At 34.1% G+C, this 27,635-nt stretch overlaps 1 protein-coding gene across 4 annotated transcripts in view; it reads right to left on the bottom strand.

The window, feature by feature from the left end:
• PPP1R12A (protein phosphatase 1 regulatory subunit 12A) overlaps positions 1-27,635 on the bottom strand; it is a 141,915-nt gene that overhangs the window by 57,460 nt on the left and 56,820 nt on the right. For all 4 annotated transcript variants that reach the window (XM_082742788.1, XM_082742791.1, XM_082742790.1 and 1 more), the window contains exons 3-8: positions 17,462-17,580; positions 13,621-13,780; positions 9,470-9,614; positions 2,980-3,054; positions 2,216-2,304; positions 1,898-2,055 (exon numbers count right to left, since the gene is read on the bottom strand). In XM_082742788.1, coding sequence (XP_082598914.1) covers positions 1,898-2,055; positions 2,216-2,304; positions 2,980-3,054; positions 9,470-9,614; positions 13,621-13,780; positions 17,462-17,580 — 746 coding nt within the window. The remainder of the gene's footprint in view (positions 1-1,897; positions 2,056-2,215; positions 2,305-2,979; positions 3,055-9,469; positions 9,615-13,620; positions 13,781-17,461; positions 17,581-27,635) is intronic.

Here is a 27,635-nt window from a genome sequence, read left to right as displayed (position 1 = left end):
CAATAATAGATATATATAGATTATATATCTATATATAGATATATAATAGAAATTAGATATATAATAGAAATATATATATAAATATAAATAGATATATAAATAGATATATAATAGAAATTACATCCCTGGCGACTAGAAGATGGTCATTTACATTCTCAGAAATTCTTTTTTACCAAAAAATAATTTACCTGTAGGGTTAGTAAGCTTCAAAAAAAAAAAACAGAAATTTAAGAAACAGTACCTGGCAACAAAGCTAGCCTTTATCTGTTTAACACTTCACTTTTAATGGGAAACAGATAATCACTATCTTCTTCCATGTGTGTTTATTTAGTACACTTTAGCTTCCTGAATTTTCTTAGGGGAAATATTTTGCTGAGTGAGTAAAAATAAAATGATCCATAACTATTGTTGTGTCTAGAGGAAATTTAGGGACCAAGAAATTCTAGGGCTTCATTTGTATTAACTGATGGCCACCATATTGGTCCTGATAATTTTTTTTTTTGATCAAAAATCTTAATGGAAATGGGCTATTTTTTCCTGATAAATTTACATGTTAAAACATCAGTTTATACAACTCAAAGATGGTAACACTGGAATTTTACATTGGAGAAATAACCAATAAATATAAATTTTCTAATAGAAAATTATAATTCATTGAAACAATACAGAAACCATACCTTTGGGAATAAAAAGGACAAGAATGTAAACGTGATAGTGACTTTATAAAGAAATTTGGCAACATCCATGAAAAGTGAAAATGTGACTCAGTAACTCAATTTTTAAGTATACCTAGTAGAGTATCTCTTACTTATACACATGAGGAGACAACTGCACCAATGGTCACTATGGCATTATTTGCCAACAATGGAAAAATGGGAGTAAGATAAATTTTTATCAGAAGGGAAACAGATGTATTTAATGAATACTATACAACAACTAGAGGGGTAAGTTATATAGGTAAAGATATAGGTAGATGTAAACAAATCTAAAAATTACAACTTTTAAGTGCAAAAAAAAAAGCAAGTTGAATAACAACTCCTAGGTATAAAAATGAAAACACAAAACTGTCCTGTAATTACTATATATTGCTTCTGAATGTGTAAGATAGCATTAAAATGGACTGGAAAATATAAGAAAAAACTCAGGACAGTGACTGACCTTGGGAAGGAAGGAAAGGGAAGTAGACTAGGGCTCATGGTCAAGAAGGCAACTGTAATGTTTAAATGTTATTAAAAGAAAAATTAAAGTATGTGCTATGATGAGTGCTGTGAATTGTGTAAGACTGATGAATCATAGACCTGTACCCCTAAAACAAATACATTTTATGTTAGTAAAAAAATAAAAATAAATAAACGTTTGAAGAAAATACAGCTAAATGTCAGCAGCTATTCATTCTTGGTAGTTGGAATATGAAGGTGTATTATACTTTCCCCTATCTTCAAAATTTCTTGAAACAAAGCAAATTTCTCCATACCCCACAGGAAAATATCTTGATTCACCTCAACTTTCTAAAAATTTACTCTTGCTTTGAGAATATTTGAGATGATACTAGGATCAACTTGCTGGACTGTCGGGCCTCAGAAAGTATCAGAAGCATTCTTGAATTGCTGGGAACCCAATTATACCCCATCTGTACCATCCTAAGGGAATCTTCTCCTTCTTCAAACCTAAAAGTACAATTCAGCAAAATGCAGAGGTAAGAACCTCCAAGTCATCAGAGAACAATAAATTCACAACTATACTCAAGTTTCCAATACTCTCTGAAAGATAATTTACTGGCTTGTGAAGTATCTGGACAATCAGGAAATCAGTAAAGTTTCAAAATTAAAGCCTGATCTTATCTTACTTAACACTGCATCACGATTCACTGAAAATCCCATCATGCTTCAAATTTTACCTGTTTCAGCTTCTGATTCTGAGTCATCCTCTTCATCTTCTTCACTAGAACAGCTAGATTCATCTTTCTTTCCTTCTTCTTCATCATCAACTTTTTCTTGTTCCAGAGATTCAATACGGGATGCATTTTTCTCTGGCTCAATAATCAGTGTCTCTTTGCTGTGAAAGGAAAATAGTTTTCAAATGATTAAAAACACAAAAGACCAAAAAACTTCAATTTTTCTCAGATCCACCAAATCTGATAAAAATGTCTATGGCCCTCATGCCAATTCATTCATAACAATAACAAAACAATATTTTACTTTAATATTTTACTTACTTTTTAAAGGTCTTCTGTGACTGATTATTGTCCATATTGGCTGTTGATTCAATTAGTGGAGATTTCTTCTCCCGTTTTTCAGTATGTAGCTTTATAAAAGTTATACAAAGGAAAATACGACTATTAAAATAGTACTAATATGTAAATACCGAATTTGAAGTAATAATAACAGTAGTTTTCCAAACATGAAACAAAACCAAAACAAAGGAAAGATTTAAGTTCTATCTGAAAAAAAGTGGGGGGGGGGGCAGGCTTGAATAAAGAATAAAGAGGACTAAATAGTTTAAAGCCGGGTGAAAGACAAAGTTGGATTTTTTACATCCCTCCAACTTTAGATCACTGAAAAATCAGGATCCCCTAGCCACTCAGGATGTCTGATAATATTTCATACTTAAAAATCTTTCTTACCTACATAACGTTTTCCTTATCTAGGTCCTGCTATTTTAGAAATCTGAGATTTTTATAGTCTCCACCTTCTAAGCAAACTTTATTATGAAATTACAAAAACATGTTATTCTTGAGTAGGTACATTATAGAAGTATTCATTTTGTGAAGAGGACCTAAGAGAAATGGGGATTACTAATACTAAAGGTTGAACTCTACCCCTATTCTTTATTCTCTTTGACTGTCACTTGGTTTGACTGTCAGGAATAACTTAGAACCAAAAAGTATAAAACATCACAAAAATATTTTTTCAACTGTCTGAAAGTTAAAGCCATGGAAAATTCACTAATATAGACAATTTAGACAGTCATCAAACATACCAGATTTTGTTTCTTTTGCAACTCTTCTAAATATCCTAAAATATCTTCATCTGCTACATCAAATGCTGTCTGACCCTGGGTAGGAAACAAAGGGCGTTGGTGATGGTAAAAAGTCAATAAACTATAAAACACCTTTGGTGATTCTGTATAATTATACAGAAAGAAGTTAGATAACATTTTGTTATGTATGTAGTTTGTTACGCATGTAGTAATAACAACAGTATGATTTAAAGGAGATATATCAGAAATTCATGTGAGAGAAGTAGCGGATACACCTCTCCTTTCTTTGATAATAGCCTTATTGACATAAAACTCACCATACAAAAAGCCATTTAAAGTGTCCAATTCAATTGTTTTTAGTATATTCATAGAGAATTACAACCTTCACCATAATCAATATAGGACATTTTCATCACCCCAAAAAGAAATGACCTCCCCACTTTTCTCATTTCCCTTCCCAACCCTCCAGCCCAAGGCAACCACTAATCTACGTTCTGTTACTATAGATTTGGATTTGCCTGTTCTGAACATTTCATATAAATGGAATCATAAAATATGTGGTCCTTCATGACTGGCTTCTTTCACTTTGTATAATGTTTCAAGCTTCATCCATGTTGCCACATGGAAGCACTAACTTAAATCCTTTTTATTGTTGAATAATATTCCATTGCCTGACGTACCACATGTGTTAATCTATTCATCAGTTGATGGATATTTGCTTTTGCTTTCTGATTTTTGGCTATATATAATAAATAATACTGCTAAGAACATCTATATACAAGTTTGTGAGTGAACATTTGTTTTCATTTTCTTAGGGATATAGCTCTAGGTAAAATTACCAGGTCATGTGGTAACTCCATGTTTAACCTTTTGAGGCCTTTTTTTTTTTTTTAAATTAACATATAATGTATTATTTGTTTCAGGGGAGGCCTTTTTTCTTTTTGATACCTCCCTAAAAATCATGGAAGTCTTAACAGAGTAACAAAGTAAAAATACATATTTCCAAACTGCTTAAAGTTCAGCCAGCCACAGGTATGCCTTAGTTTCAAAAACTAGTTTAGATGAACATCTGTCAATCTATTTTTATTCACTGTGGAAAAGAAAATTTCAAAGAGCTGCTGACCAAACATAGTAAGGTTTTCTTCTGTTGCCTGCAATGACCCTATTGGTACAGGATTCCAGAATGTCAAAAAAGTTCACTATTAGAATACATTCTACTTAATATGTTGGCTGGTATACAATCCATTCTCAGAAAAATACTCTACTTTTTTCTAACTAGAAAATGTTATCAATCTTAAAGGCAATTCAAATTTCTTTCACAAAAGGAGTCTCACAGCTACAAAAAAGCCAGATGAGTAGATAATAATGCCTTCTAAAATTATATAAGCTCTTCCATTAAAAAACAAATCTAAAACCCTCAATTCTACACCATCATTAGGATGCTGTCATCTACTTAGATAGGAGTTACATTTTCCAGTGCTATAAAATGAAATATAAGCTACCCAATATCTGAGCTGGTTTTCCACTGTCTATTTATAAAATAAAAAAATATGATCTATGAGATGTATCCTAAAAGTACATGGAATGCTACTTTATCAAGATAGGCAAATGTATGTATTTAAAATTTATGTATTCAGAAACACTGATGTATCTGCATTTTCTTGTTGGAAAATCTTCCCAGCAGGAATTTAAGAACCAAACTATCCTTTCCCACTCAGTCCAGGAGAAAATGTTTTAGCTTTAATAAACCTTTTCCCACATTTCAGCCTTGAGTATTAAACACTAAGAATTAAATTCCTTAAGAATATGTAGCTGTGAAACAAAGTAACTGGCTCAAATTTTGAAGGTGCCCTTTAGATTACAAATACATGGTAATCCATTTTGCTATATCAGTCTGTTTGTATAATTATTTCTATAATGTTACAGATACTATGTTATGCAAATTGTTTCCAAGATCTTGTTAAGCAAAAATAATAAACTGGCTTTAAGTATTATTTTAAGCATTTATCAACCCTTCTCATGAATGAAATACTGCACCTTAAAATTTTTTTAAATTGTAATTAAATTTTAGCAGCAGTTAAATGTAAATGGGGTTATTTTAGTAACCAAGGAATCTTCCTTTACAAGAGTAAGAAATGAATCACCTTACTAACCTTTCTTTTCACTTTCTCCCTTGAAAAATGAGTCTACTTTGCAAACAGCAGCTGATAGAGAATAAAAACTAGAGTAAAATGCAGGCTATAAAGAGAGTAAAGTTTCGAATTTCAGAAAAGCACACCCCTCAACTTAACCATGCGCATTAAACAATATATAGGACAGTCATGAAGGCAGCCAATTACAAAGTCTTATAAACATCACCTGGTTCTTAATTACTGTAAGGCTACTATGCTTCATTAATGGGATGCTACCACAGTAGGGCATATAACCAGAATCACTCGATGTAACCAAGAAATAACCAAAGAGAGTACAATGCTAAGAAATAAGAAAATAAGAACTTTTACCAATAAAGAAAACAATCTTTTAAAAAAATTACTGCTTAAAAAATCAGTTTACAATACATCTGATAATTACCAGAATCACACTAGAGCTACTGTTTAAGTCTAACTTCATAGACTCTTCATTCTTTCCTAACTTATTCTAACCGAATTGCTTTTACAGGTGTGATCTCTCTTCAGTTTCAAGAACAACCAGTGAAGTAGTCAGGACAAGCATTATGGTTCCCGCTGCACACAAGAGGAAACCTAGGCTGAATGTATGGCATTTGCTTAAGGTCATGCAGGCAATGAAGGGAAAGTGAGAATAGAAGCTAGGTCTCTACTGCTCCACTGTCTTTACAGAAAATAAGAATAAGCTCAGATAAAGGCAGGGGGGAAAAACCCATGTGCCCATTAAGGAGAAGCAGTTTTGGTTTTTTGTTTTTTAAAGATTTTATTTATTTGACAGAGAGAGAGAGTGAGAGACAGCAAGAGATGTAACACAAGCAGGGGGAATGGGAGAGGGAGAAGCAGGCTTCCCACCAAGCAGAGAGCCTGAAGCCTGGTGGGGTTCAATCCTGAGATCCTGGAATCATGACCTGAGCTGTAGGCAGACGCTTAACGACAGAGCCACTCAGGTGCCCCAGGAGTTTTTTTTAATTTACTTAAATCTTTGTAATAATAGTTACCAAACTAAAAAGTTGTCTACCGATAACTGTTGTATTAAAAGAAAATTCCAATTAGAAAAACATCTTAGTATTTAAAAAGGAACAATATTTGGTTATATTATAGTAAGACAATTATTTTAATAAATTAAGCAAACAAAATAAAAATCTTGGGATTTAAAGTCTGTATCACATAATTTATAATGAGTTAAAATGACAGCAAATGGCTTACAATGTTAAAGAAATAAGACCAAAACCTCTTATTTTAAGAACACTTCTCCCACTTTTATGTAGACTTTCAAATTTTCTACATGATTTGTTGCATTTTCTGTATTATACATTTACCAAAATTATACTTTCTATTAATAAAGAATTCATCTAAATTCCGTAAGTTCTGTATGTACTTTTTGATACCACTTTAAAAATAACTTTATTAAAAATTTAAATCTATAAATACTGAAGGTATCAAATGATAAGAAAAATTCATTTAAACAGGCTTATACAATAAAATCTAATTTTGATCGAATAATATGACATATTTTTGTAAAATGCAGCCAATAGTAACAGATTAACTCGCACAGGCAAAATTATAAAATTAAAAATTTAAAAATACAAAGTCTTGTAAAAATATCTTCCATTACTCTAGAATACAGTCTCCCTCCCAACAACAACAAAAATGCTTGCATTTTGGTATACTTATGGCATAAAGGCCTTTAAAATGCTATATACATCATTTGCCTCTTGCCATTAAACTATGTCTTTAAAATCCTGGTATTTTAAAAGAAAAATCCAATTCTGATAAAAATTTTAAAATCATATTTTTAAAAAATTTGAGTTAGTATCTGGAAAAATAAAACACGAGAAATCAAAAACTATAAAAAAGCTACAGAGGAACTTAGCAGAATAAATTATTCTTTTTTAAAAAGAGATTTATTTATTTCAGAAAGAGTAAGGGAGAGCACATGTGCACAAGTGGGAGGAAGGGCAGAGGGAGAGACTCTCAAGCAGACTCCCAGCTAAGCACAGAGCCCAATGCAGGGCTCAATCTCACAACCAATGAGATCATGACCTGAGACAGGACCAAGAGCTGGATACTTAACCAACTGAGCCCCCTAGACCCTCCAGAATAAATTATTCTTAATTAATTACACTTAATTATTAGGGCTTTAAGAAAATCACTGGTCTTCTCTGACCATGTTCTCAAATCTGTGTAACTCAGATAACAATTCTGTAGGGCTGTTAAAAGGACAGCATTAGATAATATATGTGAAAACAAGTTGAAAACTATAACATTCTAAGGAACTATGAGGCATAATTCTTCTAAGATCATATAAAGATACTGAAATGATGAAATGAGGGGATAAGATATTAAAATTTAGGATGACACAAGAAAATGCTACTATAGTAAGACAGAAACAAAAGGAGATAAAGCAAAACTATTTATATGCAGTCTTTGTCCCAGAGCATAATTATTAGACAATTATAGAACAGGTATAAGATAAAGTAATTTTTTCACACATACTATATATTGTCCATGAATCACTACCAAAACATAACATGTTTAAACTGGAAAATGATACAATCTTTTTGGAAAAGCATTTTCATTAATAAGCTGCTCTCTCTGGTCCTTATCTGGAGGCCACTACCAAAGAATGAACCAATTATCAGTACTGTCCATGTCAATGAGCAAGTGGCCATCAGGGGATGCTGTTTGGGAGAGAGAGAGGCATGCAAACAGATTAGAACGTAAGAGGTATTTACTAATTTCTTCAGAAAAATCCCAGCACCTGAGGGAATTTCTATACCAAGGAGAGGAAGTATGAATTGTCAAACTAAAATTACCTGGCTTTTTAACTTAAAATCTAACAGTATCAACATCTGTCTTCTAATGCTGATTACAAAACAGAATACTGTTATAATAACAACAGTAGAGAAAGCAAATTACTAAAAGTCGTGACTACAAAATCAAAGACTTTTATACTTATATAAAAGCAAACCTATACTTATACTCTCAAACACTTGGATCAATCTCAAGCATTTTTTAAATCTTGATTTTCCTGAAGATTTTCATTACTTTTTAGACTGACTTTAACTTGCCTGCACACTTCTTACTTAAAACACATTCATAAACACATACGTGAAATGCTCCAGAAAGAGCAAAGGAGCTCACAGGGCTTCTTTATTGCTTCATGTCAGCAACTAGGACATCAATCTGCACAACCTCCAAACACCCACAGGAAAATCTTGGGCATATGGTATATCATATCTGTTCTCTTCCCTTTGCAGATCTCCAATTGGAAACTGTAGTTAATTAGAGCATAATCAGCACCAGTACTTATATTAACGGACACAGTAGGATCAGATGGTGCCACGTGAATAAAGATGAGATCATTTTAGGAATCTCTGCTAAATAATATACTACATTATCTTATAAAACAGAATACATAAGGGATATTCTATAGAAGTTAAGGGTAATCAAGCTCACCTAGGGGAAATGTGTTTTAAGCTCTGCAACTGTTGGTAGATAGTAAGAATCATGAACACAGAACAGGAGGAACTAACAGGAATACTGGTGACACTGGTAACTGAATGATGGTGCTTAGAAGGGAGTCAAGGAAAAAATATCTCATCTAATAAGAAATCTGATAACCTGAATCTGTTCATGGTTTTGTAAAAAAAAAAAAATAATAATAATAAATAAAATAAAATATCTATCTATCTATCTATCTGACATTCACTCCTTCTTTCCCTCTACCTAGTTGGGTGATACTAGATGTTAAGTAAATCTTTTACCTCATAAATGGTTTTCTCATCTGCAAAACTAGGACTAGACGTTGCATCTCAATTTTTTAATTTGGGCTAAAACTTAGTGGTTTTTACTAGTTTCACATACTGTAAGACCCCATTATCCATGTCACTTAAAAAGCTACTATAAACAAGCTATTAAGACTATCAGCTAAAGAGAAACAGAAATATACTTCCGCATGTGTTCCAACTCAGAATGATGGGAGAAAACATTCACAGAGTAATGCAAAATTTTCTTTTATTTATGAGTTCCCAAGTACCCAAATCTATTATGTATGATTATTCAAAGAGTAATACTTCTTTCTCTGAGGAACAAGGCCAAAACCACCTCACAGACTGAGAAAAACTTAAATAATTGATAATAAAAATCAATAAGTGGTTGATAAATGTTCTTTTGTACAGTTCATAAAACTTAATACAATTACAGAATTTATATTACAACATTTTTCAGACTCTAAAACATTTATTTCTAAAAGTTAAATATTTAGAATACCTATTGGATATTTCTAAAAATTTAAATATTTAAAATACATTTAAAAGGCCTACCACTTTGTTGACCATCTCCATATCACACAGATTATCCACTAAAATTCGACATGCTTCTTCTTTACCCCAGTGAGCAGCAGCATGAAGAGGTGTCCAGCCATCATAATCTTTAATATTAACATCATAGCCTGCCTGTATTAAAAGTCTAAAGAAATTACAGTGAATTAGATAATCATTAAGAAATCTAAAAATGAGCAAACTTATATCATTAGCTTTATACCATGCAAGTTAACAAAAATTTGTCATGTATTTCTTTCCCTAGTTTGTATCTTCTCCCTTTCCTTCAATAAATTAACTAGGACAAAAGAAAATAATTCTCAGAAAACAGTGGCAATGAGGATCTTGAATTACTGTCATAATAATGCACTCAGCTTTAATTAATTCCTAATGACTAATAGGTCTTATGGTTTGGTGCAATACTAACTTATTCTTGTTAATATGAATTATAGTTGAAATTTTCATAGGAAAGTCAGTAATTTTTCAATGTGAACTTAAAAGCTCCTGGATCAATTTGTATGTTAAACTGATTTATTGAGGGAATGTCTTCATGTATCCATTTAATATATCATCTCAAGCTAAATGTGTTCTAAAAATAAACTGGGATCAAACAAATTTATTTTGTAGTTTTTCTGTTGCCTTGCAGTTGAGGAACTAGTTTGTGAAAGTTTTCACAAAGCTTAATGATTTATCATGGGTAATTTTCATAGGAAAATGACAATCTGTTAAGAACAAAACAAAGCAAAACAAATATTCAAGGGGTCGAATCTACTTTTCTGCAGCAGTAGAAAGCAGATATACCAATTATCAACAAAGCTAGAAAAGAGGAATACATTTTAATACAGTGCAAAGAACTGTATAAATTATGTTAGTATGCCTTCCTAACTTTATATTGACATTAACCTTTATTTAGAAAATTAAGCTCAGAGAGCAAAGAATTGGTCTATAAATTGCACATAGCACGCAGCCTCACACACACAGGCGAGTAGTAAATACTTTACAACTCATGAAATCTGGTTGACTTTTACCTTACTTTCCAAGAAGTTGAGCTTGAGAAGGGCTTCTTTTTACCTACAGGAGGTGGCAGTGATAGCTAATACATAACCCCTCATTTATTTATATTTCATGAACTGATCCCCTATTTCCTAAGAATATCTAAAGCAGCCATTTCCAATTCTGGATCCAAAACAAAGCCATTTTAAGGCTTATTAAAAAAAAAAAAAATCCTCCACCTCCACTATAGTCCTATGGAAATAAACAGTATATTGGGAGATGCACCTTGCCAATTTATATTTTTAGTAAATCCCGTTACCTGCCTGAAGACCAACATTTAAGAGTCTCCAATCTAAAGAACAGGCTAACAGATATAAGTCTAGAACTTAAAGTTCAAAAAAATAGGTCCACTAACATGTATTATCAGAAACTTTATTAACAGAATAATACTGGAAGATATAAAAATATATCCCCCATTAGAAAATATGAACTGGGGCGCCTGGGTGGCTCAGTGTAAGGTTAAGCCGCTGCCTTCAGCTCAGGTCATGATCTCGGGGTCCTGGGATCGAGTCCCGCATCGGGCTCTCTGCTCAGCAGGGAGATTATCTCTTCCCTCTCTCTCTCTGCCTGCCTCTCTGCCTACTTGTGATCTCTGTCAAATAAATAAATAAAATCTTAAAAAAAAAAGAAAATATGAACTGGAATCATACTAAATATTCTCAGTGACAAAAATTTTAAGTACTTGGGATTCTATCCGGAGAGGCAAGACAAGAAAGGTGTATATATATATATTCCCCCCGCCCCCATAATCATAAGGCTCTCTTTATATGCCAGGCCACACAATACTAAAAAAAATAAGACAGTGCTTATTATATTCAAAAAGCTTCAAATGGAAGATAAAAGTCAAGTAAAACAATCAACCCTGAAAGAGTTTCTGTAATGCAATGGCAGTACAAAGTTGAAAAGCATCAAATTCAATAGAAAGGGGCTGTGTATTTGTGGATAAAGGGACAGGGGTAATAAGTGGGGAGAAAGTTACATATGAAACTGGTATCTTCTGTTTATTTTTCATTTCATACATATTTTTATTTAAGTAACATACTTACAAAGTTCAGAAATAAAAAAAGAATAAATGGCTAGGGAAGTCAAACTCCCACTTCTGACCTTTAGCCAAACAGTTTCCCCTCCCTCAGATAACCATACTACTAATTTTGATTGGATCCTTAGAGAGATTTTATGTATATACCAGCAAAAAAAATTAAAAGAATTTTTTTTCTTAAAGACTTCATCTTTAAGTAATCTATACACCCAACATGGGCCTCAAAACCACAACCCAGGGCAAGAGTTGCATGCTCCACCAACTGAGCCAGTCAGATGCCCCTAAAATTTTCAAATATAAACACAAATGATGAATATTTCTGTTCTTTTCTTTTTATAGTTAATATATCTTAGTGTTCTTTCTATTTCTATATATAGTGTTTTAATTGCTACCAGAGTATTCAGTGAAAGAGTGTATTAAAAATTATTCAACCTTCTCTTACTCCTATTACAAATAATGCTGTTGTTATTAGCATATACCTTCTTTCCTCTGAGATTATTTTAAAAAAAAATTCCTAGAGGCAGAACTAATTGCTAAGCCAAAGAATAACTGTTACTTTGATAGAATCTGTTCAATTGTCATATAAGTGCCTTTTCCCCAACCTCGCCAACACAGTGTACCAAACATTTTAATATTTGCCAATATGACAGATGAAAAATGGTAATTCACTGTAGCTTTATCTGCACTTATTATGAATAAGGTTGAGCATATTATTTCATAGGCTTAAGAGCCTTGAACTGAGTCAAAGGATCAAAAGGAATTTGCCTCCAAGTTGAAGAGATGGTGAATGAAGGTATCTAGACAGAAACAAAGCAGGCATTAAGACATCATGACAGAACTTCAAGTAGATATATATTGTTGGAATAATGCATGCCTGAGGAGCAATGGTAGCAGCTTAGCTTAAGAGGATGACTTATGGTCTTAAGTACTAATTTGAGGAGTTTAAAATATATCCCAATCCCCACTGAAAATCTTAATAAAGAATTTTAAGAGCTTAAATAACCTAATTAAAGACCACTTGGAAGCTGTCTGGAAAACTATTTTATAGTGCAGCTAGTACTCAAAATATATTGCCTTTACCATATGCAACTCTCTAATATTTCAATTTTTTTCTTTAAAAAACGCTGTCATCAAGTCACTAAGTTCATTTGATACCTGCTAATGGGGTCTACAAGTTTGCTAAGCTTGGGATTAGAGAAAAACACACAGGATAACAAAAGGTAATCAAAAGTTAACTTCACTATTCTAGAAGGCTTCAGTTACTGAAGTCAGCCAAGATTGAAAAAAGGAGAAAACCTGGGAATAGGTGGCCCACTTAAACCTCACTGTTTTTACTGAGAAGAGGGAATAAGGAGAACAGTTTTATATTAGGAGCTCCGGTGGAACGTAACAATATAAAGGGTGAAGATTTTCCTGCGTGCTAGTCTTATTTCCTTTCACATACATATAACAAAAGTTATGCACTGAATTATTTTTTTCATATGGCTGCCTATAGCTTTGCACTGCATAAGTTAAAGAAAAAAAATTATTGTGATGTAACAGAGCTTTGTTTCAAGGAAATTTGCTGATCAATATATAGACCTAAAAAGTCTCAGTTGCTTATAAACCGGTATTATGCTAAAAGCACTGAGTCCCAAAATTATGTAGTAAAAAGAAAACTGCATTTTAGATAAATTACATGTAAATAAAGATCCACTAAGAATCAAGTTCTTTGAATATGATGATTATGTTTATATGGAATACTGTTTTTAATCTCAGTAACCAGAGTTGGTCAATCTGGGAACCTCAAAATGACTTTGTAGTAATTTACCACCCCAGAAGGTAACATTTAATGACTGTCTGACACTTTAACTTAGTGGAAAACTACAACCTAAGAATAGAACAGAATAATCAAAATTCAAGAGCAAAAAAAAAGGGTTTGAGATATAAAGCAATAACATTCAATATAGTTTTCTCTTTTACCTATAAATAGACATCAAATCACTTTTATAAACCGTTTCAAAACAATGAAATAAAGAAAGTAAACCAAATTAGAAAAATGACTGTGAAAAATAATACTTACTTTAAAACTTCTGTATAGCCTTTAGCGGCTGCAACGTGGAGTGCTGTCCCTCCAGATTTTGCATGTCGGACATCATTTATGTGACCACTATTTAGCCACTGTCTTGCATCTCTAAGCATTATCCGTTCTTCTTCTTTTCGAGCTGCTTCTATATCAACCCCTGATAAAATGAAAAAATTTTTTTTCTTTATAGAAAATGTTTTTTCTATGTTGGGAAATAAAATTATTCAAAATAAGTCAAGTTTAAATAAAAACTAAAAATGAAATTGTATTTTTGAAAAATGGGCTGCTAACAACAACCTGGTTCAATAAGGAAATGTGGGAATACCATAGCTATTTTATTAGCCTTCTCTGCTCATTATTTAGTTTTTGCCCCACAATATTATTCTGGCTTTCTTTTTACCTTTTCTGATAAATCTTTTGTTCTTAAAATTTTGTTTATTTCCTTAGGTATATCATCCTTTAGTTTAAAAACAAGACAAAGCAAAATATAATTAAGTCTTAAATTTCTAACTGCTTTGACCAATTCTCTGAACTCTAGCCTACTAGGTAGAAATGTTTATTGAAGACTTCGACTCAGAAAATTTAGCAATTTTCATACAGATGCTCTACCAAACTCTTTTCTTTTCCAACATAGTACATTCTTCACTATTAGTATCAGCATTATAATTTTAATAAATTATATAGATGTTCATTCATTTAAAAGCATTTATTAAGCACTGAGGTTGAGATGGTAAGAGTGCAAAGAATTTAAAAAGGAACACTACATTTAACTTCTTTCAAAGAGCTCAAAATCTTGAGAAAAAAATTAAAGTAGAAAAGATAACCTTGAAATTCCCAAATGATCTCATGTGGTCTCATGGCTTAAACTGCTGGTTATTTAATGAACAGCATAAACCAGAGTGCAATTATATAGTCTGTCTTACTCCAGGAACCCATGAACTAATTAAATGTAAAGATAATGCTTTTTTATCCTGTATCCTCACTCTCTAGATGAGTACCTAATACACAGTAAAAGGGATCAGTAAATATATACTAACTAAATGATGAATAAGTAAAAACAATTACACACACACACCCCTTCTCAACTAAGATTTCACCTATAATTAATTTCACCTATAATTCATATCCACGTATCGTTCTCCCACAGCATTCTATCCCTATCTATATTTTAGCACATAGCACACTGCATTGTGAAGCTCTATTTATATGTATCTGTTACCTCTGTTAAACTGTGAAATCCTTAAGAATAAAGATGGTCTTCTTTCTTCCTTTCTGTCTTTTCAATACCCAGCACTCAGAGCATTTGCTGGGATACTAACTAATACCAAACCAATCATACAGTTAAGATCAGTCTTGCAAAAAGCTTCCTTTACATACAAGGAAACCAAAGGCAAGAATTTTTAGTACATTTCCATGCCCTTCATAGCATATAATAATTGCTAATATTAGACTTATAGGAAGATTTAACTAGTGTTTAACAGGAAATGGTTAGGTATCTATCTAGGCATTCATCAGAGCAAAATATAGGCAGATAAAGCAGTCTTCTTTCTAAGTTATGATGCTTTGTATCTATTCTTCCAGCCTCCTCGGGTCTTGAATATCCCATTATTTCAAAATGCCTGGGGCGCCTGGGTGTCTCAGTGGGTTAAGCCACTGCCTTCGGCTCAGGTCACGATCTCAGGGTCCTGGGATGGAGCCCCGCATCGGGCTCTCTGCTCAGCAGGGAGCCTGCTTCCCTCTCTCTCTCTCTGCCTGCCTCTCCATCTACTTGTGATTTCTCTCTGTCAAATAAATAAATAAAATCTTTAAAAAAAAAAAAAAGAAAGAAACAAAATGCCTGCTCAGAACATTCCTGTTAAAAGCTCTTCTGTGTACTTATCCAAGCTCCAGTTTTTAACTACTTTTCTAATGTATGCCATTTCTCCTGGGCTTCAGGGACCTTCAACTATCTGTTAACAATGTCTCAACTCAATTTAGGCACTTAAATATCTTCTCAGCTCCAGTGTCTTAAGATTATCATTATTATTTTATTTTTTTTATATCTTTTTTTGAGAGTGAGAGAAAGAGAGGGAGCATGCACATATTGGGGAGGGGATGGGGAAGAGAAGAGAGAGAATCTTAAGCAGGCTTCAAGCTTAGCATGGAACCCCAAAATGGGGCTCAATCTCACAACCCTGAGATCATGACCTGAGCCAAAATCCAGGGTCAGACACAACCAAATGAGCCATCCAGGCACTCCTTAGATTTTTTTTTCAGCACTTAGTCATTAAGAATTCTGGGGTTAGGAAAATTCTTAATGAAAATTCCCACCTCCTGACAACCATCATTCCACTTATTTTCTCTATTAATCTGATTCTTGAAGTATTTCATGTAAATGAAATCATACAGTATTTGTCTTTTTGTGACTGTCTTATTTTATTTACCAGAATGTCCCCAAGGTTCAGCCATGCTACAGTATGTGTCAGAATTTCCATTTTAATGCTGAATAATATATTGTCCACTGTATGTAAATACCACATATGTTTATTCACTCATCCACTGACGATACTTGGTTTACCTCAATCTTTTGCTTATGTGAATAAAGCTCTTATAAACATGGGTATACAAATTATTTTTTGAAATCCTTTGGAGTATGTGCCTCCAAAAAAGAACTGCTAGATTTTATTATATAAAGATATTATATATATAATATAATACAAACATATTATGTATTATGTATGTCTCAAGATACAATTCATATACATTTACAGTATACAGTTCAGTGGTTTTTAATTTATTTGCAGAGTTGTGAAACTAATATTACCATAATCAGTTTAGAATACTCATTGCTCCTAAACAAAACTCTACCCATAAACAATCACTGATATCTCTCAAAATTGTATCTCTAGCCTATACCTTTCTTGGCTCACAGATTCAACTGCTTAAATATCTAATCAGCAAAACAAACTTGACATATCTTAAAATAAATCCCTGAACTTTCCCCACAAAGCTTACTTTTCCCAAAATATTCATAGCTCATTTATATCTTCTTTCCTGCATACTCTACACTTAATCACTCAATAATCCTCTTGACCAAACCTTCAAAATACATCTAAAATCCAACCTTTTCTCATCAGCTTGTCCACTACCACCTACTTCTGCCCTTACTTTCCTACAATCCACTCTCAACACAACAGCCACAGCCTTTTAAGTTAGATCGTGTTACTCTACCTCAATTACTCCACTGGCTCCCTACTTCGCTCTGCCTAAAAACCAAAGCTGTTCCAACAAGGCCTTGATTTGGCATGGTTCACTGTTACCTCTGTGACATCATCTTCCCCCAGCCTCTTCTTTGTTCCACATACTTTAGTAATACTAGTCTACTTGCTGCTTTTCCCAATAAACCCTGCAAGCTCCTATCTTTGCACTTGTAGCTCCCTGTCTGGTATGTTCTTTCCCCAGATGAATGATTAATCCTCTCGCGTCATTCAGATCTTAGCTTAAATACCCACTACCGCTCTATTTAAATTTGCAACGTGTTTCATTCATCCTGTCCACTTCTCTAACCTCTTTGCCTATTTTCTCTCCAAAGCTTTTATTACCACATAATTTTATGTCTGATCCTACAATTTATGATACTTCTTTCAATTTTAAAAATACTAAAAAGATGCAGAATTGAGAATCATGTATTTTTTTCAAACAGACATATACACACATACTATTATAGAAGGTGTTATTTTCCACTCAAATTATGATTTCCCGTTTAGTACCAATGATTATTTTATTGAAAAAGTCAAGTATCATATTCTTTCTAAAACAGTTTTAAACATTTCTTTCATTTAGGTTGCTTTTACATTACCTTGCCGATTAACTTCATTTTGAAGTAGCTCTTCCATTGCTTCCTCCTCAGCAATATCTAATGGTGTGTCTCCTTCACTGTTGACAGCTCCTACATGTGCTCCCTGACCAATTAAAAATCTGTAAAAGGGAAAGGAAGACAGTTAAGCAATGACAGTATCATTAAGACTAAAAGCATACTAAAAACACTAATGTTTTTAGCAACACTAAAAACCAAGGATAGATGCATTAAGTTTTCAAAAAGTAGGGCATGTTTTCTTATATGTCCTAATTTTTCTATAATGTACAAACACTGCCTTACTAATACAAAAATATTATGTAATGATAATTAGAAAGTCTTCCATAGGATCATTTCAAATCGCCTCCACCAATATTTTTCATTATCTTCGTATTGACTGGTTTTCTAACTGATCTCCATGCTCCCAGTCTGTCATCTGCAATAGTTTTTTTTTTTTTTTTTAAAGGATTTATTTATTTGAGAGAGAGAGAGAGAAAGAGAGAATGTGCACCCGAGCAGTGGGGCTACAGAGGGAGAGAGAATCCTTAAGCAAACATGCCGCTGAGCTTGGAGCCCAATGTGGGGCTCAATCCCAGGACCCTAAAATCATGACCTGAGCCAAAGTCAAAGTCAGACGCTCAAACAATTGAGCCACCAGGTGCCCCATATGCAACTGTTCTTAACTGGGGTTTGATGGACTAAAGTCAGAAGGCCATTCAACTGATGCAGATATCTTAAAATACTGTTTATGATCATCACTACTTTGAAATTAAAGTAACTGTTCGATCAACTATTAGGTTTCCTTATTTAATGTGTTACTAAAGAAGCACGTATATAACTATACCATAAATGTGTTTTCCTAATATTTTGAAAAATGAAACCCAACAGAACTTTTTTTTTTTTCTTAAACACTTTGTATTTTATTTTCTACATTCAAAATAACAATCCTGAGAAAGTATCCAAAGGTTTCACCAAACTTGACAAAGGGATCTAGATACAAAAAGGTGGGAATCTCTTTTCACTGCATTAATTAAACATCTCCCAGAATCTCCTTTTAAAATGACTGGAGTAAAAAAAAAAATAAATAAAATAAATAAATAAATACATACATAAAATGACTGGAGTTAATTTCCCACTTAAAAATCTTTGCATGGTTGTACTATACTAAGAGAAAACATACCTGGCCCTCAATAAGCTGGTTTTGTCTTCTTTTTCAGCCTCATTTTTCTTCTGTCTTGTACCACACTTTGGGCTCCAACAATAGAGAACTATGCTTACAGTGCCAGACTAACCCATGCTCCTTTGGCATCCCTGATTTTACTTTTGTATATGTAAAGAACGGACTTTTTACCCTCTATGTCCCTAACCAACTTAAACTCTTATTCATATATATATTTTTATAGACTTCATAAAAATATCTCATTATAAAAATAGTAAAAATGCCCAGAGTTTAAAAAAAAGAAAAAACAAGAACACCTTTATATCTATCCTGTACTATTATGTTCCCTCATCAGAGATAAAAATACCAACAATATTTTCTTATAACTTTCTATGAATTTGTATGCATGTATATAAACATATGTACAGTCACTTTTGATGTTCTTTTTTGAAAAAAAAAATTAATGAAATTATTTTCAATGTACAGGAATGCAATGCATTATAATAGTTGAAAAATATTCCATAGTATGGCTAAATCATACTATCATTTCAGACCATCTCCTAGTAGCCATGTTCTTAAATGAACAATTGACATTATCAATCTTTAAATATTTTCCCAACATGATGGGGATAAAACTTTATTTCCTGATCACACAAGAGGCTGAAAATATTTGGATATGTGTACTGGCATTTGTATTTTCACCTCTTGTGAACTTATTTACATCTTTTGCTAGTACTTCGAATGTGTTCATTAATTTAACAAATATTTATGGGATGTTTTTATGGACTGAATGTTTGTATCCCCAAATTTCATGTTGAAATCATAACCTCCAATGTGATGGTATTAGGCGGTGGGACTTTTGGTCAGTAATTAGGCTTAGATGAAATCGCTCATCACCCATGGGTGATGCACCCATGATGGGATTACTGCTCTTACAGAAGAGGGAGACACTAGAGCTCACTGTCTTTCTGCCAGAGGACACACAACAAGATGGCAGCTATCTGCAAGCCAGGAAAAGGGCCCTTGCCAGATACAGAATTGGCCAGCACCTTGGCCCTTTCATTCCTGAGTCTCCAGAGCTATGAGAAACAAATGCCTGTTGTTTAAGCTGCCCAGTTTATGGCATTTTGTTATCCCAGCCAAAGCTAAGACAGGTATCTAGTATGTACCTAGTACTATGTTACATGCCAGGAATAATACAATTGTAAGCAAAACAAACAAAGAACTTTCCCTCAGAGAGTTTATAGTCTAGTAAAAGAAATTATTCAGAGTTAAGATTATTGTAAAACTTTGTAAGTCTTACAACAGAGAATTTTGGGGTCTCTACAAGTAAATAATAGGATAATTTAATTCAGTTAGGTCAGGAAAAGTGTTCTCTGAAGAATATGTAGGTACTAACAAAGACAATGGAAGGAAAAGTGTGTTCCAGGTAAGAAAGAACAAAAGGTACTTTATACCCGGTGATAGTTAAGGATGTATGGCCCACAAGGGCCTCGTTCATTTTCCTGAAAGAACTGATAAATCTCTATGTATATCTGTCTCTTTTAATCCCCTCCCCCCGGTCAGTGCCTACTTTTCTGAGATGTTATATGATCAGGAATGTTTCAAAAAGATCACTTTGTGCAGTATGGAAAATAAATCAGAATGTACAAAGAAAGTAGACAGATCAGTTAAGGAGCTACTGCAGTAGTAAAAAAAAAATTATGTTGGAAGCTTGAAATTATGGAAGAAATGAATGAATTCCAGAGATACCCAAGGAGATACTGGGAAATCAGCTGGATATGAAAAGTGAGGGTGAGGAAGGTATCTAGGATAAATCAAAGTTCTTGACTTGTATGATGTGATAGATGAATGGTGGCACTAATTAATGATATAGAGAAAATGAAGTTATTTCCTACATCTGACTAATAGCTATGCTACAAATATTTCTACCATACTGTAACTGCACTTAAAAAAAAAAACTTTTCTATTTTGCTTAGGTAGAAATCATTCATAGGATATAAAGACTTGAGAATTAAAGGAGTACCTCAGAGTAGCTTCAGTGCTTGCAGCAGGGGGAGCTACATGGGAAGCAGAGTCTCAAGGAAATACCAGGTTGAAGCCAAATACAGACAATCCAAAATTTATATAAACAGGAAGGATCTTAAGAGAAACTAACAAGAATAAAGTCCTAAAACTACTGGCAGGAAACAGAGCCTGGAGTAATTCCTGAGCCAAAAGTTAAGGTATATATATATATATATACGTACTCATATAATTCACAAAATCACCTGTACTCCAGGACTATCATTTGCAAATACAATTAAAAAAAAAAAAAGATGTGGGGCGCCTGGGTGGCTCAGTGGGTTAAGGCCTCTGCCTTCGGCTCAGGTCATGATCCCAGTGTCCTGGGATCGAGCCCCGCATCAGGCTCTCTGCTCAGCAGGGAGTCTGCTTCCTCCTCTCTGCTTGCCTCTCTGCCTACTTGTAATCTCTGTCTGTCAAATAAATAAAATAAAATCTTTAAAAAAAAAAAAAAAGATGTATAAAGGGGAGACTGGGTGGCTCAGTGGATTAAGCCTCTGCCTTTGGCTCATGTCATGATCTCAGGGTCCTGGGATCAAGCCCCAAATCGGGCTCTCTGCTCAGGGAGGAGCCTGCTCCCTCCACACCAACACCCCAGCCTGCCTCTCTGCCTTTTTGTAATCTCTCTCTCTCTGTGCCAAATAAATACATAAAATCCTTTTAAAAAAATAAACAAATGATTTAAAAAAATAAAGAAATAAAATACCATGGCATTAATTCTGCGCTACAATGAATAACCTCAAAAAACCATTCAAAGACTGGCTGTGTGAAAAACAGCACAAACATCTGGGTTCTGTAGACTTTGAGTCAGGCTCCCAACTCACCCTCTTGACAGCTGTGTGACATTCATTAGAACATTGGAAGCCTAGTCTATAGGTAAATGTGTGAGATTTAAATAAGTTAATGTCTATAAATAAAATTTTATCTTTTAGCCCATCATGCAAAATCATCACAGTTAGAAAGCAATGTTTAAGATAAGGTGAAATAAAGTAGCACAGATTTTCTGGAATACCAGAATTTTACTTTGAGGGGCCCTCCAGATACTGAAAACAGAAGGCTATATTTCCTTCAGAACAAAAAAAGCACGAGAGTATTATAAGCAGCTCATGTGACTGCTAATTAGGAAACATATTTAAGATCACTTGGAAAGAAAAAATTTCATATAGGATATCCCAAATTGAAAGTCAGAAGATTGGGCTGTTTCTTAGATGAGTAGTTTTTTTTTTTTAAATGCTTTAGAGTGTTTTTTTTTTTTTAAAGCAGGTTTTATTGCCTTAACAATGGTTAATGATTTCCTCAAGCGATACAAATGAAGCCAACATAGAAGATACCTATAAATGATGAGCTTCTTAATAAACTGTAAAAATGAAAAATGTTATTTCTCTACACCAACAAGACAGAAGAAAGAGAAATTAAGGAGTCAGTCCCATTTACAATTGCACCCAAAACCATAAGATACCTAGGAATAAACCCAACCAAAGAATCTACACTCAGAAAACTATAAAGTACTCATGAAAGAAATTGAGGAAGACACAAAGAAATGGAAAAATGTTCTATGCTCCTGGATTAGAAGAATAAATATTGTGAAAATGTCTATGCTACCTAAAGCAATCTATACATTTAATGCAATTCCTATCAAAGTACCATCCATCTTTTTCAAAGAAATGGAACAAATAATCCAAAAATTTATATGGAACCAGAAAAGACCTCGAATAGCCAAAGGAATATTGAAAAAGAAAGCCAAAGTTGGTGGCATCACAATTCCGGACTTCAAGCTCTATTACAAAGCTGTCATCATCAAGACAGCATGGTACTGGCACAAAACAGACACATAGATCAATGGAACAGAATAGAGAGCCCAGAAATAGACCCTCAACTCTATGGTTAACTAATCTTCGACAAAGCAGGAAAGAATGTCCAATGGAAAAAAGACAGCCTCTTCAATAAATGGTGCTGGGAAAATTGGACAGCCACATGCAGAAAAATGAAATTGGACCATTTCCTTATACCACACACAAAAATAGACTCAAAATGGATGAAAGACCTCAATGTGAGAAAGGAGTCCATCAAAATCCTTGAGAACACAGGCAGCAAGCTCTTTGACCTCAGCCGCAGCAACATCTTCCTAGGAACATCACCAAAGGCAAGAGAACCAAGGGCAAAAATGAACTACTGGGATTTTATCAAGATCAAAAGTTTTTGCACAGCAAAGGAAACAGTTAACAAAATCAAAAGACAACTGACAGAATGGGAGAAGATATTTGCAAACGACCTATCAGATAAAGGACTAGTGTCTAAAATCTTAGAACTTAGCAAACTCAACAGCCAAAGAACAAATAATCCAATCAAGAAATGGGCAGAGGACATGAACAGACATTTCCGCAAAGAAGACATCCAGATGGCCAACAGACACCTGAAAAAGTGCTCCACATCACTCAGCATCAGGGAAATACAAATCAAAACCACAATGAGTTATTACCTCACACCAGTCAGAAGGGCTAAAATTAACAAGTCAGGAAATGACAGATGCTGGCTAAGATGTGGAGAAAGGGGAAACCTCCTACACTGTTGGTGGGAATGCAAGCTGGTGCAACCACTCTGGAAAACAGCATGGAGGTTCCTCAAAATGTTGAAATAGAACTGCCTTATGACCCAGCAATTGCACTACTGGGTATTTACCCTAAAGATACAAACATAGTGATCCGAAGGTGCACATGCACCCGAATGTTTATAGCAGCAATGTCCACAATAGCCAAACTATGGAAAGAACAGATGAATGGATAAAGAAGATGTGGTATATATACACAATGGAATACTATGTAGCCATCAAAAGAAATGAAATCTTGCCATTTGTGACAACGTGGATGGAACTAGAGGGTATCATGCTTAGCGAAATAAGTCAAGCAGAGAAAGACAACTATCATATGATCTCCCTGATATGAAAAAGTGGTGATGAAACATGGGGGTTAAGGGGGTAGGAGAAGAATAAATGAAACAAGATGGGATTGGGAGGGAGACAAACCAGAAGTGACTCTTAATCTCACAAAACTGAGGGTTGCTGGGGGGAGGGGGGGTTGGGAGAAGGAGGGTGGGGTTATGGACATTGGGGAGGGTATGTGCTATGGTGAGTGCTGTGTAGTGTGTAAACCTAGCGATTCACAGACCTGTACCCCTGGGGATAAAAATGTATGTTTATAAAAAATAAAAAATTAAAAAAAAACCAAAAGAAGTGAAAAACTGCCAGATTCACTGAGATTTATAATAATCTAGCACCTTGAGTCAATAAATAAATTTGGACAAATTAACTGAATAGACCTCAAAATCAAGACATGATCCAAATGGACCTTTAAAAAATTATTTGCACATGTCCTAATTTAAAAATCTAACAAAAAGTGTAAAATTCTTAACCAAGTTAGTTGCAACTTGGATATGATATGTTACATAAATTTGCAGGAATCTATCTGGGTTAGAATTATTCAACATTAATTGAATTTGGAAGATAAATTTTGACAGTCTCTAACAATTGTCTTGTTTTATGAGTTTTGTCAAAAACCAATCCATAGAAGAGAAAGGGAAATAGTTCTTATTTAAAAAATTTGATCTTTTTAAAAACTGTCTTTAAAGTAGAAGCTAATGAGCACACAGTGATCAAAGAGACAAGGAAGAAGAAACTCCATCAGCAAGAGCTGAATATATTTAGTGTCCAAACTTAATGTATATTGACTTTTTTATTCAAAAATGAATCTTGAAAGACCAGAAAATCAACATAGCCTTAAAAAGGAAGGAAATTCTGTCACACAGTAAACCTCAAAGTCATTATGTGCTAAGCAATATAGGATTGTTACAAAAGGACAAATACTGTATGATTCTACTCTACGAAGTATCTACAGTTGTCAAAACCATAGAAACATAAAATAGAAAGCTGGTTACCAATGGCTGAGGGTACAGAGGGGAAATTAGTGTTTAGCACATACAGTTTCAGTACTACAAGATAAAAAACTCTAGAGATCTGCTGCACAACAATGTGAATATATTTGACACCACTGAACTATACACTTAAAAATCATTAAAATGGTAAATTTAGTCTCGTGTGGTTTTACAATAATTTTTTTAAAATTATAAAGTCAGAAGAATACCACTGGAATAGCTGTTTCTTGAAAATCAAAATGAGTTCCTCAAAGCCATCTAATGACACAGAACTATGAACTACCTGAACTTTTCAAAGATGAGTAAGTAGAACATTACACTATTAACTTAAGAAATAGATGCTATTTTCCTTTAGTAGTCTTTGAGCAACAAAAATCTTAAAATAAGTATAAACAACCTTATGCATCTTCAGTGGGAATGCACTTTGCTATTTCATTCCTGAAGTTCTATACCATGATGAAAAACAGCTAAAAACAGCTGTAAGAATCCAAACAACAGCTCTGACATGGAACTTCTGAACAGCTTTATTAAAAACAGCAGTTCTTTATTCAGCACTTGATCAATGTTATACCACTTTCTCCAGGTCTCCATGAGAAATCTGGTGTCATTTGAATTTCCCTTCCTAAAATAGTTTTTCTTTCTACTTCAAGACTTTTGTCTTTAGTTTTCAGAGGTTTGTATGTCTTGGTGCAGAGGGCTTTGTTTTATTCCTGTTTGGAATTTGCTAGGCTTTTTGAATCTGTAGGTTGGTATCTTAACCATCATTTATCGTTTCATTAAGTATTTTTCCAGTCATGCCTTCCTTCTTTTCTGGGACTCTAATGGTACAAATGTCAGCTCCTTGTTATAGTCCCATTAAGTCTCCAAGGGTCTATTCATTTTATTTTAGTTTATTTCCTCTCTGTTGCTAAGATTTTGTAATTTCCGTTGATCTGTTTTTCGGTTCACTAATTCTTTCTTCTATCCCCTCCATTCTACTCTTGAGCCTACCCATTTTTATTTTGGTTATTAGACTTTTCAGGTCATTCCCATTTGATTTGTCTTAGTATCTGCTATTTGCACAGTTTCTTTTTGCTGTGACTTTCAATTTTTTCATTGGTTTCAAGCATGCTTATAATTGCTTTTGAAACATGTTTATGATAGCTGCTCTATAATCTGTCAGATAATTTTAAGAGTAGTATTTCTGGCAGTTCTATGTTAGTCTCATGTTGGTCTCTACTGATTGTCTTTTTTCATTCAATTTGGGAATTTCCTCGGTGTGACAACTGATTTTCAACTGACATCTAGATACTCTTGAGTTTTATGTTAAATGACTGTAGATCTTGCTTAAATCTTCTATGGTAGCTGGCTTTGTTTGGCTGTGGTATAGCAGAGGAAGCTGTGGAGGTGCCATATCATTACCACAAGGTTGGGGTAGAAGTTTAGGTTTCCCACTCAGCTCCACTGACACCAGAGATGGGGTGGTGGCTCCTTGTTACTTCTAGTTTACCATGAGCCTTCACTGATATCTCCCTGGATAAGAAGGGTATGAGTGCTTCATTATTACTCCCCATGTGGCCTCCACTGACAATAAGGGGAGGGAGGAAGGCATCTTTACTGGTAGGTGGTGGTGAAAGTATTCACTCTCTACCCAAGGAAGGAGTAGTAGTAGCTGGCTGGTATCTACTATAGGTGGGGGTAGGGCTAGTTAACCATTTGACCAGGATTAAAGTCTGGGCTAGCTCTGGCCTAATCTGACATCAGTGCGGTAAGACTATTGGCACACCTCAATAGAGCGTGGTAAGGGTGAAGGTCTACACTCCCTACACAGTCTTTGCTGGTGAAGGCACGGGTGAGACTAAGCTTCGTTTTCCCTGTGGACTTTGCCTGATTAAACAGAGTGGTTATTATTATTTTTAAGTTTTCTGCCTTGCTTAAAGACTGGGGAGGGCACCCCTCTCCCAGTACTTGGCTAACGAGATTAGGCTTTCATTGGGTCTTTTTCTTTTTTTGGTGTGCCCATTTGTGCTTCTGGATTATCCATGTTTTCAGTTCAAAGAGACATGAGGAAAAAGAAAAGCTAGGAAATGCTCTCCTGTGGGTCCTGTGATGCCAAGCCATCATGCCTTTTCTACCCCTCAGAAACTTATGTTTTATATGCAATATTCAGGGTTTTTATTAGTTCTTAGCAGGAATAGGGAAAGCCATGTCTACTCTATCTTCCCCAAAGCAGAAATTCTTCCTCATTTTTAATGTCATATTTCAATGTTTAGAACATTGGCAATTTTAACCGTTTTTTTTAATTTGTCAAAACCCTAAAGGCAAAGTATTATCTTCATATATAAATCATTTTGTTAGGTCAACTGTTAGTCCTGATACCTTGCCAAATACTTTGCTTAATTCCTGACATCAGGGTTCCACGACTGTCATAGACATAATTAATTATGCCAATAGCAAAAACCAGGCTAAGAATATCTGTGAGAGAAATGAATCTATTTGTGAAACTGGGGTCTATTTTCCAGTTGTCTAGGAACCTGGATTATCACGTGTTTAAAAAAAAATCAGAATGTGGGAAAAGTATTTAAATTCCTCTATTCTCTTTGTAAAACCACCTTTAAATATAGGAAATCTTCAAGGTTCTCTTTCATTCCCTGTTTGTCTCAATTACTCTACACCTATTTGATGATGCACTGACTCCTGAAAAGGCATATTTGTTTATTAAAATCAATTATATGCACTACTGTCTTACTTTATTATTGCAACTTTTAATCCCCAAAGGCAAAAATCCTACTCACAATTCTGAAGTGTACATTTCCTTCACATTTTAAAATCATGGAAATCTTCTATGAACAATCAATGTTACAACCCATGATGTCTTACAATGGCTATTGGCCAGGTGGCAGACACAATATGGTTGTGATTATCGGTCCCCATGTAACCTTAGTCACAGCTATTCATACTGTTCTAACTTCAGTCAACTTATGTGCATAACAGGTACCCTATTTGTTGAACTTAAAATGTCTTCTTGGATGTCAACTGAAACTTTTT

The sequence above is a fragment of the Mustela nivalis genome (assembly GCF_964662115.1).
Source record: "Mustela nivalis genome assembly, chromosome: 7".
Classification (NCBI taxonomy): domain Eukaryota; kingdom Metazoa; phylum Chordata; class Mammalia; order Carnivora; family Mustelidae; genus Mustela; species Mustela nivalis.
This window is presented reverse-complemented; position numbering and strand designations above follow the sequence as displayed.